Source organism: Eupeodes corollae, chromosome 2 (genome assembly GCF_945859685.1).
Source record: "Eupeodes corollae chromosome 2, idEupCoro1.1, whole genome shotgun sequence".
Lineage (NCBI taxonomy): Eukaryota > Metazoa > Arthropoda > Insecta > Diptera > Syrphidae > Eupeodes > Eupeodes corollae.
Genome location: NC_079148.1, coordinates 42,035,148 through 42,055,462, shown reverse-complemented (window position 1 = coordinate 42,055,462; position 20,315 = coordinate 42,035,148). Strand labels below are relative to the sequence as shown.

The window sequence follows — 20,315 nt, the reverse complement described above, 5'->3', positions numbered from 1 at the left end:
GCAATGATCCCCATATTCACCACACTTTGACATAATTGAAAAAATTTGGCCATGGCTTTCTCGTAACGTTTATGAATGAGACATGCAACTTGAAGACAAGGACATTTTAATCAAAGCTTTTCGAGATTCCTACAGTCAAATTTCTTGTGAGGTAAAGATTTAAAACAAGGTAGCGATACAGTCCGTTGAGGACTAGGGCCTAATCACTTACAACTCTCAACAATTCCTGTATGCGAATAATATTGTCAGGGATGGAATAAACCTATAGTTTTTTAAGCCGAATCCGAACAGCTAGTTTGAAACAGCGCTTTTCATGACAAGAATTACTTTTGGAAGATTTGAAGTAGGATTAAACCCAAGGCCCCGGGCATGACAGTCTAACGCACTAATCCTCATGCTACAGGTCAAATATCTGTCTCAAATGTTCACAATTTCTATCAACTTCAAATCAGCTAACTATTTTGAAATCATATTTTAAGCCTTTTTGGGCTGTCAAGTCAATTGTGTGAACAGACAACTATTCATTAAAAGGTTAGTACTTTTAGAAGCTCATTTATATCAATTGTAGGATCTTTTTTTACTTAGCTTACGATACTACTATTTATTAGAATTATTTTCTTTCTTATTATAAAACCTTTACATGACAAGACTTAAAATAGCCTTAATTCCAAGATGCAATTTTTAACAGGAACTATATTACGTCTTAGACTTTGCTATGAGGTTCATTCTTACAATAACAACACACAAATATTTATTGCATTTTATAAGGTTTTCAGCATTTTTGCGGGGTTAAATTTTAACTAGAGTTTTTAGAAACAATTATAACTTGGATTTTCTTTTGGAGTAAAAATCACTGTCTACGAAATCAAATTTTGGTTTTTGGGATCGAGAAAAAGTTTTTCGAAATTGTAGGCTGTACGGAGCGTGACCTAAATCTTCAAAATTTCTGGAGTTTCAACCGGTCTGCGTTTTTATGGTCTTTTATTTATTTTTAAAATTTAAAGTGCATAAGCATACGTTTTTTTTGTCCCGAAAACTGATGTTGGTCGACTTTTACGCACGTGAATGAAGTCCGTCTACCATTGAATAAGTTATGCCATGATTTAAAAGTGCAATAGAATGGAGTTTTAAAATAAAATGGACATTTAAGATGATCAATGCATTCATGCCATAATAATCAACTTCCAAAAATGCTATACGAAAATTGACATTCCTTATTTCTATTTTTTAAGAAAAAAAAATAACTTGGTAAAATGAATCGAGCTCAAATATAAAAATGATCTTAGAATTCTTATTCTCAAAAATTTGTATAGATTTATAGATAATTTTTATTTTAGCTTCAAAAAGTTTCATAAACATTATTTTTTCTACTGTTTTTATTTAATCCAGCCGAGCCATCTAGCTTTCATTCCTAATTTATTTATCATTGTTTTATGTCAATTAAAAAAAATCGTTAGTATTGAATAATCTTTGAAACATTCTTTTTTTTTGAATGGCAATTACGTAACAGCGGTTTTTCGACTACTGCGCCTTTGACAGAACGGCAGAGTTATTTTAGCCCTGAGCAAGGTCAAATTGTAAAACCCAAAAACAAAAAGGAATTAAAACCGCAGTAATATCCGATAAGACAGCTTGGGAGTTAATAAATACACTATATTATCCCACTGTACATTGTGTACTTACATTGTACGTTAGTAATATACGACTTACTGTAGACTTACTGAAAGTGAATTGTTTGATAAAACGGAAGTTCAAATTTGTAAATTAAAAAGTGACAGTATTTAAATTGAATGAGAAAAATACTGAGAGCATTTACCTTTGTAATGACGTGTGACTAATTTATTTAATAAATCACATCAAACATCATTTAAAAAAAAAAAACTATGATTCTTATTTATTTTGTGTGTTCTTGGTCTACAAAAGCGTATTTTAATCCGTCATTAAAAAAAATTAATATACGATTTTTCATTTTACAGGGTCACTTTTTTATTTTTGACCTTACGAAGGGTCGACCACTGATTTCCCGCCCATCAATGTTTTAACCATAGATATTTTTGTATCTAAAAATAATAAATTGATTGGTCAAATGTTGTAAATTGACAATACAATTTGCTCTTACACTTTTTTAAATGTCACTCAAATCACAAAATAAATATTATTGTTTTAAATAATTAACAAAAACCAGACGCAAAAAAAAATAGACAAATGACTTACATATGTACATTCTGTGTAAAATAAACAACTTGCGTGAACTTTTCACTTAAAAAAGAATTTCCTAAAAGTTTAAATTAAAAACTTCTCTAAAATTTTTTCTTTTTTCCTTTTACTTTACTTAAAGAAAAATTCATATATACTCGTAGATGGGCGACAAGTTATCTATTTTCGACTCGATTGTCGGTTGGTTGATGATGTTTTTAAAACACATCTAAGATTTGAAAATTTGTATTTTAACGAAGTTCATTGTCCTAAAGCAAGGTATGTATATTGTATATCGTATTATATTGAAAATTTGTCGTTGTCGTTGTTTATGTTTTTTGTTGTTGTTGGTTTTTCAGATCGCACCTACAAAAACACTTTTTCTCTTCATGGGGTTCATTTATCTAGGGACGCAACTAAATTTAGATGTTAAAATAAAATAAAATAATCTTTGAACGAGACCTATTTTTTCATTGCATAGGTAGATAGGTATAGGCTTTCTTTATTTTTGAATAGTTTTTGGTGACACTTTAATTAACTATTTTTAGATAGGTTTAAATATATTGTAGCTTAGTGAATGCAGTATAGAAGTTTATAAAAATTTGACTTTTTGTTTATTTGTGTGACAAAAATAATTCGAAGATAAAGGGCTATTTAAATTCGATAATTTGTAAAGCTGTGAATACAAAATTACATTTTGTAAATATTTCATAGAAAAAGCAGCGAGAATAGAAGCGGTGCGTGTGTTTGAAATTTAAACGGACATTTTTTGAATTTTAAGTAAAATCTTAAACGAAAGGGAAATTTTTAAAATATATAATCGAAAAGCTTAACATAAGAAAAAAAAAATAGAAATGGAAATCACTTTGTTGCTTAACATCGGAATGCTTTGTTAATTAAAAACATAAATTCAATGTTTTATTTTTGAACGAAGTTCTACATTATTCGGCTCTTATTAACTATACCCCTTAATCACATTTCCTAATAAGATCTATTATCATAATAAATCTAAGGGCTTATTCCAAACCATATAAAATATATAAATTAATTTAAAAAAAGGAACTTTTACACAGAACCTGGTCAATAAACCAAAAGCGATTTTAATACAAAAGCTAAATGAAAAAAAATGTTTTTTATAAATTTAATAAATCTTGTTAGGATTTTTTTATTAATGAATCATTTTACGGGTAAGGAATTGGAAACTGGAAATTAAAGCTAGAATCACAAAATGGCTTCCTTAATTCTTATTTCATACTAGCACCGTATGACACTTTGTCCATTAATAAAAAGAAGAACATGTTTTTTGTAAGTTTTAGTTTTAGGCGCTCAGTTGATGTTCAAAATGTTGTACTATTTCCTTTTCTTACGAACTTTATAGTCACATTTATAGCAGGCTTGTACAAGAATGCAATCTTTTGGGAATGCAATCCTTAGATATAATGTATTGAATTCAATTTAAAGATTGCATTCATTGATTTCAATTAAAGATTGGGACTGCAAGTATTGCTATCACCAATATAATTTGGTAATACTCGTGGCATGATGGTTAGTATGACAGACTGTCATTCTAGAGTTCTTGGGATCAATCCCTGCCCGTGCCATTTAAAGTTTCTTTTACGAGTTCTGCATCTTGCGAGGGATTGACAACTTCCCCAAAGTTATTCTTATCATGAAAAGTGCTTTCTTAAATAAGATGTTCAGAATAGGCTTAAAACTGCAGGTCTCCTCCATCGCTGACAACAGGAATAGTTGAGAGTTGTAAATCATTATTCCCTAGCTTTCAACGGACCGCTGCTCCACCTGATTTATTTATTTAAATAATTTGGCCTTAAAAAGACCGCAATCATTTTTTCCGATCATTTGATTGCAATTCTTTCAGACTTCTAGGATTCATTGCATTCGCTTTAAGTTAGAAATTCACTAGACAAAATATTCTGATGCTGCTTATTCACTTTGTGTAGTGAAATTTCATTTATGAATGCAAAGACTTCAAAATATGAATATGAATTCAAAGAATGCATGAAGGCTCAAATGATTGCAATCGATTTATTCTAGTCAAGTATTTGAAGAAAAAATGATTTCAATATTTTTAAGATTAAATGAGATTGGAGAGTGCAAAACTTTAAGTCCCATTCTTTAGAAGAATTTTAAAGATTGCATTTTTTACAAGCTTGATTTTTAGCTAATTGTCAGATCTCACAATCTGTCAAAGTGTCAGATTAAACACATGTTTTCTTTTTTAATTCTAAACAGAGTTTAAACTTTCAAGCTTAAAATTGTGTTTCTCGAAAAATAAGATCTATTGTTCTGAGGAAACAGCTGAACACAGCGACTGACAAGTTGTGAGAGGTTTTTTATGTCAGAAATTACATATGACTGCTAATATCTCTCATTGATCTTACCGAACTTATCATCAAAAATATGGTTTGCTCACGTTTCTTTTCAGAGGTCGTTTTAAAGGCTTACAATTATTTATAACTTTACTTACTAACTTAAGGTGGCGATACAGTCCAGGCGGACCTGGGCCTCAACCAACATGCGTCTCCAGCCAGCTCGGTCGCTAGCTAGCTGTCTCCAGTTTCGCACGCCAATTTGGTTGAGGTCCTCTCCCACCTGGGTGCGCCACCTGAGTCACGGTCTTCCTCTACTGCACCGTCTCTCGGGATTATATTCAAAGACCTTCCGGGCTGGAGCGTTGATGTCCATCCGCTCTACATGACCTAGCCATCTTAGCCGTTGGACTTTAATTCTGCTAACTAGGTCAGTGTCGCTGTACAACCCGTACAGTTCGTCGTTATATCTTCTCCTTAATTTTCCATCTATGCGTACGGGACCAAAAATCACCCGAAGAATTTTTCTCTCGAAGCATCCTAAGACGCTCTCATCTTTCTTTGACAGGGTCCAGGCCTCAGCGCCATAAATTAGAACCGGGATGATGTGTGTCTTATAGATGGCGATTGAGAGAGAGAGGACTTTACTTCTCAATTGCCTTTTAAGTCCAAAGAAGAAGCGATTTGCAAGAGTTATTCTTCGTTTGATTACAACGCTGGTGTAGTTGCCTGTATTAAATGCGGTGCCTAGGTAGACAAAGTCCTTAACTACCTCAAAGTTATAGCTGTCCATGGTGACGTTTTGTCCAAGACGTCGTTGTTCAGTGTGCTTTTTTGATGACAGCAAATACTTGATCTTGCCCTCATTGACCACTAAACCCATCTTCTTCGCTTCCGTCGCAATGCTCAAAACCGCTCCACTGACATCACGCTTTGATCTTCCAATTATGTCAATATCATCTGCGTATCCGAGTAATTGGATGGACCTTTGGAAGATTGTGCCTCTAGTGTTGACGGTTGAATTTTGCACAATTCTTTCCAGAACGATGTTGAAGAAATCGCATGCCAGTGCGTCGCCTTGTCTAAAACCTTTTTTGACATCAAATGCATCGGTAAGATCTTTTCCGACCTTGATAGAGCAGCGTGCATTTTCCATCGTCATTCTGCACAAACGGATAAGTTTGACAGGAATGCCAAAACTAGTCATTGCTCGGTAGAACTCTTCCCAGTAGATGCTGTCATACGCGGCTTTAAAATCGATAAATAGATGGTGGCTATCGATTTGATGTTCCTGGGTTTCTTCCAAGATCTGCCGTAGTGTGAATATTTGGTCGATAGTGGGCTTTCCTGGTCTGAAGCCACACTGATAACGACCAATCAGAAGACTGATGCCTCTGTAGTTGGCACAGTTTAGAGGGTCTCCTTTCTTATGTATCGGGCACACTATGCTGAGATTCCGACCATATTTTGCAGATGAGTTGGTGCATGCTCCCTACCAAGTCATCGCCTGCTGCTTTGAATAGTTCGGCAGCGATGCTGTCAGCTCCAGCAGCTTTGATTGACTTAAGTTTAGATATGGCTATCTTTACTTCGTCAAGGTCGGATTTATAACTTTATAAGCTGATTTTATTATAAGTGGTTTTCCATTTAGAGATTTCATTTTGAATAGCCCGCTACTTGGCCAGTTGTCATTTTGGGTACTGTCATTTTTTGATACTTGACAAGCAAAAACTAATAAATTACGAAAAATAGAGCGATACGCTCTTCAACAATCCCTTGAAAATTGTTAAACATCTCTTCAAACATGGTGCAAATTGTACAGTCATAATTCGCAAAACTGAAGAACTTTTGAGTCGTCATCAAACAACTTCGCGGCCAACAACCTGATCTCTACGGCACCTTGTTTATTGGTTTATTATATACAGGTTTGTAGATTCCTAGTAAATCTTAAGAATAAAATTTTTCACAAATAGCGTATTTTGTATAGATGTAGGCCTTAAGGCTTTTATTAAAGTGTAGTTAAGAACTTAATCCAAGTCATATTATCGTTAGTTGGATCCTTGTAATACATCAAAATGTTCAGAATTACCATAGACAAATAATCTTCAGCCTATTTTCACATTGAAGCCTATGTAATAAGCCAAATTTACATTTCTGCATTCTCAACGTGTCACTATTGATGCGGTTTTTGGACTGAATGGCAGTTTGGATCTTTTACTTAATATATTAAAGTTAGAATTCGTGAAAATATAGAGGACACAGCTTTAAATGTTTGAATTGATCATAGAAAATATTATGAGAATAATATAGTTCTGCAATCGAAGCCGTGGATCATTTGGCTAGTATCGTTTTTTATTGTTAACAATATATCTTCGTCTTCGCAATGAAGTTTCATTGATTTCTCTTTAAAAAAACTCGTAATATTTTTTTTATTATGAAAATGTAACTTCTTATTGGAAAACCCCGTATAATTAAATTGCTTCCAAGATTGAAGTCTCAAAATGGTGTTTTATTTCGTCCACCATTAAAAAGCTTTATATTTACAAACAAATATTTTTGTTAAAAATGTACTATTTTATTTATTTAAAACGTCAATATTTAATTTGGTTATTAATTTCCGATTAAAAAAATTTGTTCCAAAAGAATCTGATCCAAGTGGCTTATCTTCAAAAACCACAATATGTAAGTATGAATATATTTCCAAATTTTGTTTCTTCAAAGAATCGACGTTTTAGAATAAATATACATAAATTGCTTGATTAGTTTTATGTTGAACTGATTTACATGCGCATACCATCGTGAGGAAAACAAAAACAAAACTTAAAAAAAAAAAACTAGGAACAGGTTGACGTTGACTGTTGGTTTTCTTAAATTGTTGGATATGGGAGAGTCTTTTGATAGATATTATCACTTGACGTCTGAACGCCTTTCACTCAATTTGATACTGATACTGATGTGATGATGTTGAAGCTAAGCGGTGTCTCTTCGACGACAACGTCAACGTTAACGTTTGTCGTCGTTGTCGTTTATATTGACCTCTCTTGATCATGAAACATGTTTTTAACATCACTGTCTTGAGACATAAAAACTTAACTATACATTGTGTGGTTCAATGTACTGAAAAAAAACTAGTTTCGATTGAATTCGTATTCATAATATGACATTCAGATATCAAAGAAACATCATTGATGCATTCTAATATAAGTTTATAAAATCATGATGAAAGCGTAGACAAGCTAATATAAGTTTATATAGAAAAAGGAATTAACATACTCAACTCATTTGTTAAAATGTTAACAGTTCTCCTTTTTTCGTTTCTTGTCATTCAATTCAAAAGTTTAAAAATGTATTTTTTAAGTTAGATTTGGATATGGCACAAATCAATGAGATACCGGTGATATGTATATAAAAGGAAATGTTGGGAACAGAATTTGGAATAATATAGATTATAGGCTTCGTCTTTGAGATTCCACCATCATTTAAAATTCTACAAGTTAATTATTTCTTTTAAGAAATTAGTAATTGAGGAAAAATTTCAAGTAGTTTTAAGGAGATGGACGAGAAAAATATGCTTTAGATTTTGTTTAATTAATAATTTACGGATGTTGCATTTGATTAAAGGATGAGTTTCTCTTTTTTGTAAGAGTCAAAGAAATGATAGTGAAGTCCTTCTTTATAATAAGAGCACACTTAAGGGGATATTTCAACCGTTATTACGCAGAGACACAGTGTGAATGTATCAAAGGAGGTGTCGTGCACATTGCTTTTGAATTCCTGAAAAACAGAGTGTGGTATTTCACATTCGCGTAGTACGGCTGAAGAACGAATCGTTGTACTTGATAGTACGCGACCGAAGCTGGGCTAGAGGCTAATAAAGGGTGATTTTTTTGAGGTTAGGATTTTCATGCATTAGTATTTGACAGATCACGCGGGATTTCAGACATGGTGTCAAAGAGAAAGATGCTCAGTATGTTTTGACATTTCATCATGAATAGACTTACTAACGAGCAACGCTTGCAAATCATTGAATTTTATTACCAAAATCAGTGTTCGGTTCGAAATGTGTTTCGCGCTTTACGTCCGATTTATGGTCTACATAATCGACCAAGTGAGCAAACAATTATTGCGATTGTGACCAAGTTTCGCACTCAGTTTACTTTATTGGACATTAAACCAACCACTCGAATGCGTACAGTGCGTACAGAAGAGAATATTGCGTCTGTTTCTGAGAGTGTTGCTGAAGACCGTGAAATGTCGATTCGTCGCCGTTCGCAGCAATTGGGTTTGTGTTATTCGACCACATGGAAGATTTTACGCAAAGATCTTGGTGTAAAACCGTATAAAATACAGCTCGTGCAAGAACTGAAGCCGAACGATCTGCCACAACGTCGAATTTTCAGTGAATGGGCCCTAGAAAAGTTGGCAGAAAATTCGCTTTTTTATCGACAAATTTTGTTCAGCGATGAGGCTCATTTCTGGTTGAATGGCTACGTAAATAAGCAAAATTGCCGCATTTGGAGTGAAGAGCAACCAGAAGCCGTTCTAGAACTGCCCATGCATCCCGAAAAATGCACTGTTTGGTGTGATTTGTACGCTGGTGGAATCATTGGACCGTATTTTTTCAAAGATGCTGTTGGACGCAACGTTACGGTGAATGGCGATCGCTATCGTTCAATGCTAACAAACTTTTTGTTGCCAAAAATGGAAGAACTGAACTTGGTTGACATGTGGTTTCAACAAGATGGCGCTACATGCCACACAACTCGCGATTCTATGGCCATTTTGAGGGAAAACTTCGGAGAACAATTCATCTCAAGGAATGGACCGGTAAGTTGGCCACCAAGATCATGCGATTTGACGCCTTTAGACTATTTTTTGTGGGGCTACGTCAAGCCTAAAGTCTACACAAATAAGCCAGCAACTATTCCAGCTTTGGAAGACAGCATTTCCGAAGAATTTCGGGCTATTCCGGCCGAAATGCTCGAAAAAGTTACCCAAAATTGGACTTTCCGAATGGACCACCTAAGACGCAGCCGCGGTCAACATTTAAATGAAATTATCTTCAAAAAGTAAATGTCATGGACCAATCTAACGTTTCAAATAAAGAATCGATGAGATTTTGCAAATTTTATGCGTTTTTTTTTTTAAAAAAGTTCTCAAGCTCTTAAAAAATTTCTTGTCAAATATATAAACATGACAATTTTAAAGTCATTAAGTTATTACCTTTGTTTTAAAATGAAAGATAAAAAAATCATATCTATCTTACGATACTGAGGATTTCAAAAGTGGAGCCTTCGTTTTTAAAATCGTCTTCTTAATGTTAGGAAATAAAAGCCTTTTTTTTTGTTTGAAGCAACATTTTATGTGAGTAAGATACTATACTAAATGGCAGCTTAAATTAAATTAAATTTGAAACAGTTTTGGACTTTTCAATAAAACAAATATTACTGAACAAAAGGAAACAATTACAAATTACTCAGGTTTTGTATTTTGTATCAATATTTCAAATTCATGTGATATTTTCACTTGAAACTAATACCAACTTAGTTACTAAAAGCTATAAGAACTTTTTCCAAAACACAACTTTTATTTACTTTACACAAAACAAAAATACAACCTAGGTTAGGTACATAATATCTATAAACTTGAATGATGTGTAATGTTGCTCCAATGGCATTTATAACTTTGAAACATAATGTATACCTCTCTTATCTCAAATTAAACATCAGATAGTAAAAACCAATTGTTTAGTTCTTTTAGAATCATTAAAAAATACACAACCTAACATATTTTCCACGAAATGAATAATTACTTAAATGAAAAAAAAATGTAAAAAAACATACAACAAAACAAACAAAATTGACTATGTGATTAATTTGAAGTCGATGACTTGAAAATATTTATTTTTTTCTTTTATTGATTAAACATTTAATAAGAAAAAAAAAATCAATGAGTTATTTTAAGCTTGGAGCTATATCGTTCTTGTTCATTAAATTTTTAAAAAATATATAGGGTCAGCAGATAGTATCTATTTGCTAATAATTTGTAATGTCTAATAATTAATTAGACATTACCATTAGAAATTCAATTTGACCAATTATGTCGCTTATTTTATAGAAGACTTTAATTTAAATAATAATTTTGAAAATTTCTAATTTCACGAATTTGCTAATTTAAGGAAGCATAATAACTAATAACTAATGAAATGAAGCAAATTATATCCAACGGATTTGTTAAATTGATAAAATCAGCTTTTTGAACATAAAAACAGAATTTTAATAAAATAGTAGTTTATAAACCCTCTCTCCTCTTCCTAGAGCTCACACTGTGCCTCTGCATAATAAGGGTAGTAATACCTCTTGAGTTTGTGTTTATTATAAAAAAATAGTAGTTAACACCTAAATATGTTTGTGTACCTAATGCTAGGTCCATTTAAAATTAAATAGAAAAACTAACAATACAATCTATTTATATAATTTGATTAATGATTATGTTGCAGGAGTTGTGGGTGTAACCTCATGACTAAAAGAAACTTATAGTTTGAGTAAATAGATTATAATTTAGCACTTGAAGTGTTAATAAAATCGCAAAGTGTATTTACTAACAAACTAGGTTGTGACTTGCAACACTTCTTCGCACTTCTCTTATTTTTCAGTTTAAGACTTGAGACATTTTAACTAAATCTAAAAGTTTAAAAGTCAATATGTTTTGTTCAAGCATTGCTAAACGGAAAATAATATTATGTTTGATTGAATTAATCATTTTTTTCAAATAGTTAATGAGTTGGTAAAATGAAGCATTTAGAATTTCGTTATTCTTAAAGCTTTAGTTTCGATATTTCGTTTTTAAACTTACCTGATAATTTTTCTTCTATTGTTTGGATGTATACGATTTGCTGAAGTTGGATCAACTTTTTTAAGTAGAACATGTAGATCTTCAGATGTCATTTTTGTTTCCAGCAGCTTATTTTGTTATTGTTAAATGTTATAAATAAAAACAAATATAATGTTTAGTTCAATATTATATATAAAATATATTTATGTACATGGTTCAAAATCACCAAGGTTTCATATTCAAAATCGTTTTTATGACAAAAAAAATTGCAGGGTAAAATGATGACTTTTAGCTTATACTGTTTTAAAATATTAATAAACTTTGACAGGGCATTGCACCGATTTCTATACTTTATTAGAAATATTTTTTAGCATTAAATGTCTTATAGAAACCATTAATTCGGGAACGTTTTTCTAAGTTTGAAAAAATCAGCAAAAACAAAACAAAGCACATAATTCAAGCTTTGATTTATATCATGGTTGTATTATGTATCTGTATTAAATAAGCAATAATGAAAATAATACATACAAAATCTTCTACAAGGAAACTACGTCAAATCAGGTCAGGGAACGTTCCCGAAATAACCGTTCACGAAATGATACGGCGGCTATCTTAAATGCGATCTGACTTTGTCAATAGGAACATATTTAAGGTATCTTTGTTATTTCGAGTCGTAAAAAAGAATTTCATCAATAATTACTTACTTACTTAAAGTGGCGCTACAGTCTGGGCGGACCTGGGCCTCAACTAACATGCGTCTCCAGCCAGCTCGGTCCCTAGCTAGCTGTCTCCAGTTTCGCACGCCAAGTTGGTTGAGGTCCTCTCCCATCTGGGTGCGCCACCTAAATCGCGGTCTTCCTCTACTGCGCCGCCGTCCCTCAGGATTGGATTCGAAGACCTTCTGAGCGTTGATGTCCATTGGCTCTGCATGACCTAGCCATCTAAGCCGTTGGACTTTAATTCTGCTAACTAGGTCAGTGTCGCTGTACAGTTCGTCGTTATATCTTTTCCTCCATTCTCCATCTATGCATACGGGACCAAAAATCACCCGAAGAATTTTACTCTCGATTTTACTATAGATGGTTATTTTAGATGCTCGATTTTACTTCTCAATTGCCTTCTAAGTCCAAAGAAGCAGCATTTTGCAGGAGTTATTCTTTGTTTGATTTCAGCGCTGGTGTCGTTGTCTGTGTTAATAACGGTGCCTAGGTAGACAAAGTCCTTAACTACCTCAAAGTTATAGCTGTCCATGATTACGTTTTGTCCAAGACGTCGTTGTTTAGTGTCCTTTTTTCATGACAACACATACTTGGTCTTGCCCTCATTGACCACTAAACCCATCTTCTTCGCTTCCGTCGCAATGCTCAAAAACGCTCCACTGACATCAAGCTTTGATCTTCCAATTATGTCAATATCATCTGTGTATCCGAGTAATTGGATGGACCTTTGGAAGATTGTGCCTTTAGTGTTGACGGTTGAGTTTTGCACAATTCTTTCCAGAACGATGTTGAAGAAGTCGCCTTGTCTAAAACCTTTTTTGACATCGGTAGAGCTCTTTCCTATAAATCCTGTCACAGCGGCTTTAAAATCGATAAAGAAATGGTGGGTATCGATTTGGGTTTTTTCCAAGATCTGCCGTAGTGTGAATATTTGGTCGATAGTGGACTTTCCTGGTCTGAAGCCACACAGATAAGGACCAATCAAGTTGTTGACGAACGGTTTCAGACGTTCACATAATACGGCAGAGAGGATCTTATACGCAATGTTGTGGAGACTGATGCCTCTGTAGGTGGCGCAATTTAGAAAATATCCTTTCTTATGTACCGGGCATACTATGCTGAGATTCCACTTATCGGGCATGCTTTCTTCCGACCATATTTTGCAGATGAGTTGGTGCATGCTCCCTACCAAGTCATCGCCTGCTGCTTTGAATAGTTCGGCAGCGATGCCGTCAGCTCCAGCTGCTTTGTTTGACTAAGTTTAGGTATAGCTATCTTCACTTCGTCAAGGTCGGGTAGGCTAAATTGTTGATTTGCGTCGCCTAGATTGAGTGGTTCTATCTCTCTCACGGCCAAATTCGGTTCGTCATCGCGGTTATATAATTTAGAGAAGTGGTCTTTCCATATTCTCAACATCGACTGAGGTTCCACTACGATGTTCCGCTGATCGTCTTTACAGGCTTCGGTTCATGGCTGGTACCCTTGGGAGGTTTTTTTTACCTTTTGGTAAAATTTACGAACCTCATTCCTGTTGTGACATTCCTCTATCTCCTCGATCGATTTTTCCATCTAAGAAGCCGGTGTTCCTCTCTCCTCTTCTGCTCGTAAAACTCCCGAGCAGCTCTAGTCCTTTTGTGCAGCGCCGTTTTGTATGCCTCTTGTTTTCGTTGTCAAACCAGGGGTTTCGCTGTGGTGGCCGTGTAAAACCTAGCACTTCAGAGGCGGCATCTCTGATGGCTGCAAGGCAATGTTGCCACTGGTTTTCAATGCTTAATGCAGGCAGCATAGGACTCCTTAAGAAGTTATTAGAGACTCGATCGGAAAAGGATATGGCAGTCTCTTGCGATTGTAGCCGTCTAACGTCGAATCTTCTAAAAGTACTTCCTTGTTTTGGCTTGGCAACGAGGTAGTGGTCCGAGTCAATGTTGGCCTCTCGGAATGTTCGGATATCCTGTATACTGGACAAGTGTCGTGCGTCGATCGCATGATCATCAATAATTAAAAGTAATAAATACGTTCACTAAATGACTTACTATAGATGTACGCTCTACGAATAACGAATATAAAGGTACTTAACATTTAGATAATAATTTATTTGACGAAAAATACTCTGACAGTCGGCTTTGTTATTGTTCTCTTCCTTGACTGACGTTTGACACCGAGTGCCTGGATTTACTTACAATTATTTTTCATCGATTATCGATATGTTCATCGAAATGACATCTGCTGTATTGGACAAACTATTTTTGCATTTTTATAGCTACAAAAAAATAATCTTTTAGTAAACTCTCTAAAGCTACATTTTGTATACAAAATACGGTGTATTGAGTCATGACCGGGGTTAAATTTCTTAAATTTTTCAATTATATGTTGGTTTTGTTTTTGAAAATTTTAAATTAGGACGCGTTCCCGAAATGTTTTTCTATGCGTGTATATTGATTTCATTTAAAATTCACCTTATTAATAAATTATACTGTTTGAGGGACACACAAAACAGGTGAGTTTTAGTATTTTATTCACTTTTTTTTAAATTAAATCTAGATTTAAGGCATCAAATTTTTAGCAAAGCCAATTCTGTACCTTGGTGATTTTGAGCCACATGGGTCTGAATACGTATATGAGTCTAAAGTGAAAAATCTTTGTATCTCAAAAACGTATTTGTTGGGTTACATACGATTTTACTTTTATTGCAATAATAGAACTTTTAAATATAAAATTCACTGAAAAGTGAATACATTTATTTTGTGTATAGCTAAAAATTGTTTTATTTGGAACAATCATTTATTTTGTTATCCTTACTCCCATTAAACAATTCTTAGATATTTTCAACATCCTTGCTCCTTTTTAAAGCAATTTTAAAATTATTTCTTTAGATATTTAAATTTAACTTTAAACTAGATAACTTGTTTATAAAACTTGAAAAAAGTGATATATACTGTAGGTACTTACATTTTCAGTTATTTTAATAGTAGGCTTCAAATCAGCTTCATTAGCTTTATGGGAGTCATTTACAACCAACATGTTCCATAAAAGACTTTCAATATAATAATTAGTGCCACCAACAACGATTGGAATTTTAGATTTTGACATCAAGTCTTCGGTCTTTAAGTGTATAATTTCGATGTAAGGAAAATAATAATTTTAATTTTGCATACATTTAAAAAAAAAAATTAGGATTTCAAGAAAAAGACTAAATAATAATTGGTAACATATTATATCACTTTGTTTTTACTGCTAAAAATTATGATTTTACAAAAAAATTACTTTGAGTAATATTCAATTAACAACTTTGTGCAAAATCGCAATTTTTCAATTACAACAACCTTCAAGTTAATAAATGATTTGATTACTATGGAAAAATGACAATGTTAGTCAGAATCAATTTTAGTACTTAATTTATAATTTAATAATATTATTTAATATTTCCTAAAATTTAATAAACTTTGATAATAAATAATTTTAAAAAGGATTCTATTGACAACGCAGCATCTCTGAAGTTGACGACTGTAAAGGCTTCTCCTGGTTTTGCTACATCCAGCAAATGATGTTTTGCTCTTGCTTGTTCGGCTTTGGTTGCTTTAGCCGTTACAATATCTAATTTAGAATACACCTATACAAAGTTTATAAAATATTAAAATAAATTTTAAAAAAATTGCAAAAAACAAGTGCAATAACTTTAAATCTATATTTACTCTTCGTAACCTCAAAATCTTCAATTTTAAACATTTAGACGTATTTATAAAGAAAACATATTTTATAATTTTAACTATGTTTTCTTTATATATAAAGGCACATACATGGGACATACCGAAAACAAAATCTACTATATTTTAATCATTATAAAAATAATACAAACTTCACTAGGTCCGCCTTTAACTAGAATCATGAAAAGTGCTTTTAAAATCAGACGTTTGGTTTCGGTATACAACTTTCTTTATTATTATTTATTTTACGCAATATTCAGTCTCAAAATAACTCAAGTCTCACTGTACTTGAGAAATGATAATTGTAAACAAAAACAAATCCTAACCGCTCTCTCTCATTTCTCATATGGGTGGATGAATCGTGAATTCATGAATGAACACCAAGTAAAGAGAGGGAGATACACGTTGAGTGGTTGTTTTTTTTGATAAATTTACACTGCACATAAACAATAGTTTTTCTTTGTAATTATTTAGGTATTTTAAACAAATATAATTCAACAATTATTAATGCAATTGATTCTTTACATTATTTTCTAGTTTATTAATTTTAAATGAACACATATTTATGGCAAACCTGCATAGAGTCGGCACTTATAATCTCGCCACCAAATCGCTCAGCCAATTCAAGTGATAATTTCGTCTTTCCTGTGCCCGTAGAGCCCAAAATAACAACCAAAGGGACTTTACGTATCATTTTAAATTGTTTAAACACTTTTAACTTGTTTAATAATCCCAGTTTTTAATTAAAAACTAAATAAAATCACTACAAAACGAACCGAAAGCAAACACCACGTTCTTGATTCCAGTTCACTATTCGTTTAATGAACCAAAACATCTGATTGAACTGTCAAACTACAAAAGAGCAACAAATGTGGATAGTATTGTGCACTGTGTGTGTGGAGTTCATTGGCTGGGGTATGCTTTGTGGATTGTGTTTTTCTGATTGTGGTACTCGAGATAATTTTGGAATGAAAGAATGGATAAACTTTGTTAAATTTAAAAACTTAATAATTATTTTTGTATTAAATTATAAATTTTTAATGAGTTTATTATGAAAATAGAGCAATATTTTGTTTCCTTTTTGAACTCAATGAGTTATACCTGACCTTAAGAATAATTAAACAAAATGCAAGCATTTAGGACCGTTAGATAGGATTTGAAATAAGCTAAAGTGAGAATCTTTGTATTTTAAGATTATTTTCGAAATTGGACATTTAGGGTAAATTTTAAAGAAAACTGATTAACATTCTTAGAGCTAAAAGTGGGTTGAATGTTTGAAATGTTTTAAAAATGTGTGCTTCGAAGAAAATAATTTTATTTGTATGTGCATAATTTTTGATAGTTTAATTTAACAAAATAGTCTAAGTTGACAAATAGCTTTTTAAAGTTTAAGGGCAAGATTTAGAATTTGAATGAAAAAAGAGGCTGGTATGCGACACACACTGATAACTTCCCATCCCGTCCGTCGATTCGTCTTGCTTAAAAGTTTGTAGGTTTTCTTGTTGGGTTAAAAAAGTTGTTAGTTGAATTATTCTTAAACATTTTAAAATTACCAACAACATTTTTCATATAAAGAAATATTTTTTTTGAAAATCTAGTTTTGTTAAATAGATCTTTAGTCGAAACAAAATTTTTACCAACTTTATTAGCATTTCTTAAATTTTTACAAATTGGATGAATAAAATTAATTTGAGAGATATCAAGAACCGAATATCAATTTTTACCAAAGTTGCGTACTATTTCTTGTAGATATTATTTTTTTTATGAAAAAACCAACTGGATTTTTATAAAAAAAACTACTGAATTTCGAAAACAATATTTTTTGTGAAATAAAAAAAGTTTAAAGACAGTATTTTTAATTTTTGAAAAACTATTTGGGTCGAAAGTAAATTTTAACCAAGTTTTAGTATCAGGTTTTTTTTTTTGTAAAAAACTGGGAATTAGATTTTTCTCAAAATTTCACTGAATGTTATAACAATATTTTTTAAAAGATAAAAGTAATTTAAAGCCAATATCTCAAAGTTTTGAAAAGATATTTGAGCCGAAAATCAATTTTTACCAACTTTTATTAATTTTCTTGTTTAGGATTTTATTTTTTGTAAAAAACTGTCAATTCGATTTTTCTCAAAGTTTTTCAGAACGTTGAAAACAATATTTCTTAAAAGTTAAAATTAGTTGGAAGCCATAATCTCAAATATTTAAAATGATATTTTAGTCGAAAATCAAATTTTACAAACTTTGATTAATGTTTTTTTATGTTTTTATTTTTTATAAAAAAATCTGTTAATTCGATTTTTCTCAAAATTTTACCAGATGGGTTTGGAGATAAGATAATTTTGTATTTGAAAAATATTCGAGGTGAAAAATTTTTTTTTAATTTTTTTTTTTCATTTATAAATAAAACCGTTAATATGATTTTTTGCCAAAAAGAAACTGGTTTTGTATAACGTTGCAATAGATTAACTAAAATTCAATTCAAGTCTTAAGAGTTTTTGGTTCGTAAGATATTAAGGGTTAACCAAAATGTCCACCTTTTTTTAAACTGCTATGATAAAAAAAACGACCACTCAATTTTCTTGAGAGCCCTTTCTGCATCTTTCTGCCTTTTTATCTGTATAACAAAATTTATTTGAAGTCGATATACCTACTGGTTCTTGAGCTATGGACAACCAAGAAAACGTCGCGAACTTACGGACGTACGAACGTACGTTAACACGCACGCACAGACATATTTCTAAAAATCTTTTATTTCGACTCTAGGGACCTTGAAACGTGAAGAAATGTCATCATTTTCAATTTGACAAATCGGACCCATTACAATAACTTCCTATGGGATGTTAAAAAATCTCAAAACTACTTTTGCTAAAAAACTTCACCATTTCACTAAAATACTTTAAGTAATTCTTAAGTCTTATGCAAAGTCCCCAGAGTGATGATAAATTTGCTTTATTTCGCCATAAGCGAAAAATATCTTATGTGAAAGATTGTTTCTTTTTTTCCAGATAATGCGTACCGAAAATTGTGTACGCCATGTGAAGCCATGTACAGCACACAATAACTTTTTTTGAATAAGCTAAGAGTTTTTTTCAACTTTACCAAGCAAAATCAATGCAATTACCAACATTTTATATTATTTAGCCCGTTATATGGTATTAAATGTTACAAGTGGTCAAGTTCAGAGAGTATAAGGGATTTGCAAAATTAGCCCAAGGTGGCTAGTAAATTTTTCAGGTGTCATTAGTTTCAAACTTAAAACGCACTTTTTACACACACTTTTAGGTTAAATTATGCAGTAAATAACTAAATCAAAGAATTTTAAAGTTCACTTTCATTTGAATAAAGAACATAATCAGCTGACATTTTGACATAAATGGATCGCCTTTATTGGGCAGGTTGAGACAACATAATGGTTGCGTTCAATCTCAGACAGATAGGGTATCCGGATACCTTTTTGTTAGTGTTTTAAGTGTAAAATAACAGCTAACAGCTGAGATGTCAAAAAAGGAAATCCTAAGGTATCCAAGAATTTCTGGGGTATGTAGGTATCTGACAGAACAGCTGATTCAGCAAATGGTTGAATTTCAAGAAATGTGAAAATTGATTTCAGTAAACGAAAAGATACAAAATGTTAGTTGAAGTTGTATTTGAGGATGTTCTGTACATAATAGACGATGAAGAAGCTATGTATTTTCCTCCGAGGAAATTTAACATAGATTAAGGCTATCTCTTATTTCTTAAATTGTTACGCACCTATCAATTCATCATTGTCCGATGAATCAGTTTAATTATCCATTAAATGTTTTATTTTACAACAATTTTGAGTTCGAAGCTTAAATGTTTCTCTGGTTTTTGTGAACACTGAAATTGCTTTTATTTTTTGACAGCTATCCAACTCGTTCAACAAGCTATCTAAAAATCATCCTATCCCAGATACCCTATCCAACACGAGATTGAACACAGCCAATGGAACTCATTTGTAGTCAACTGCGTTCTTTGAAGTTTCTCAAGTTTAATAAACTTCAAACTCGGAAATTTAATTCAATAACTTTTACCGCCATTTTATCGTGCCAAAAACCATAGTTGTCTACAAAACACTTCTTTAGCTAGAAATATTACTTTTCTCATTCTAATTTGACAAGGAACCATTTTACATAAAATATTAAATGGAATTGTATAAAAAATAAATAAATCACATAGTTATAAAGTTCAGCTTTCATTTGAATGAATAATTATGATTAGCTTTCATTTTGACGTACATATGTAATTAGATTTGACTTTATTGTACTTTCCAATGCGAAACACAGCCATTGGGGTTCAAGACTTATATCAACAAAAGGCAAAAGACTTTTCCAAGCACGCCGTAAATACAATTGCGAATTCTATTCCTCCAGGTCGCCAACTTACTGGCCTTCCGATACTAACAAAATACCAGAAGTTATTGACGTTTTCGTAGGAATCAAACGAAATGACATTAGTGTCGAAGGTAACTATGACCTGTCATCAGATCATACTCCAGTGATTCTATCACTAAG

The 20,315-nt window shown here is 32.3% G+C and overlaps 1 protein-coding gene across 1 annotated transcript in view; it reads right to left on the bottom strand.

Moving 5' to 3' along the window:
- Positions 1 to 16,594, bottom strand: part of LOC129945633 (tRNA dimethylallyltransferase) — a 66,220-nt gene extending 49,626 nt beyond the window's left edge. The window contains exons 1-4 of the mRNA XM_056055476.1: positions 16,358 to 16,594; positions 15,552 to 15,689; positions 15,029 to 15,181; positions 11,382 to 11,488 (exon numbers count right to left, since the gene is read on the bottom strand). Coding sequence (XP_055911451.1) covers positions 11,382 to 11,488; positions 15,029 to 15,181; positions 15,552 to 15,689; positions 16,358 to 16,477 — 518 coding nt within the window. The 5' untranslated portion in view covers positions 16,478 to 16,594. The remainder of the gene's footprint in view (positions 1 to 11,381; positions 11,489 to 15,028; positions 15,182 to 15,551; positions 15,690 to 16,357) is intronic.
- Positions 16,595 to 20,315: the final 3,721 nt, after the last annotated feature.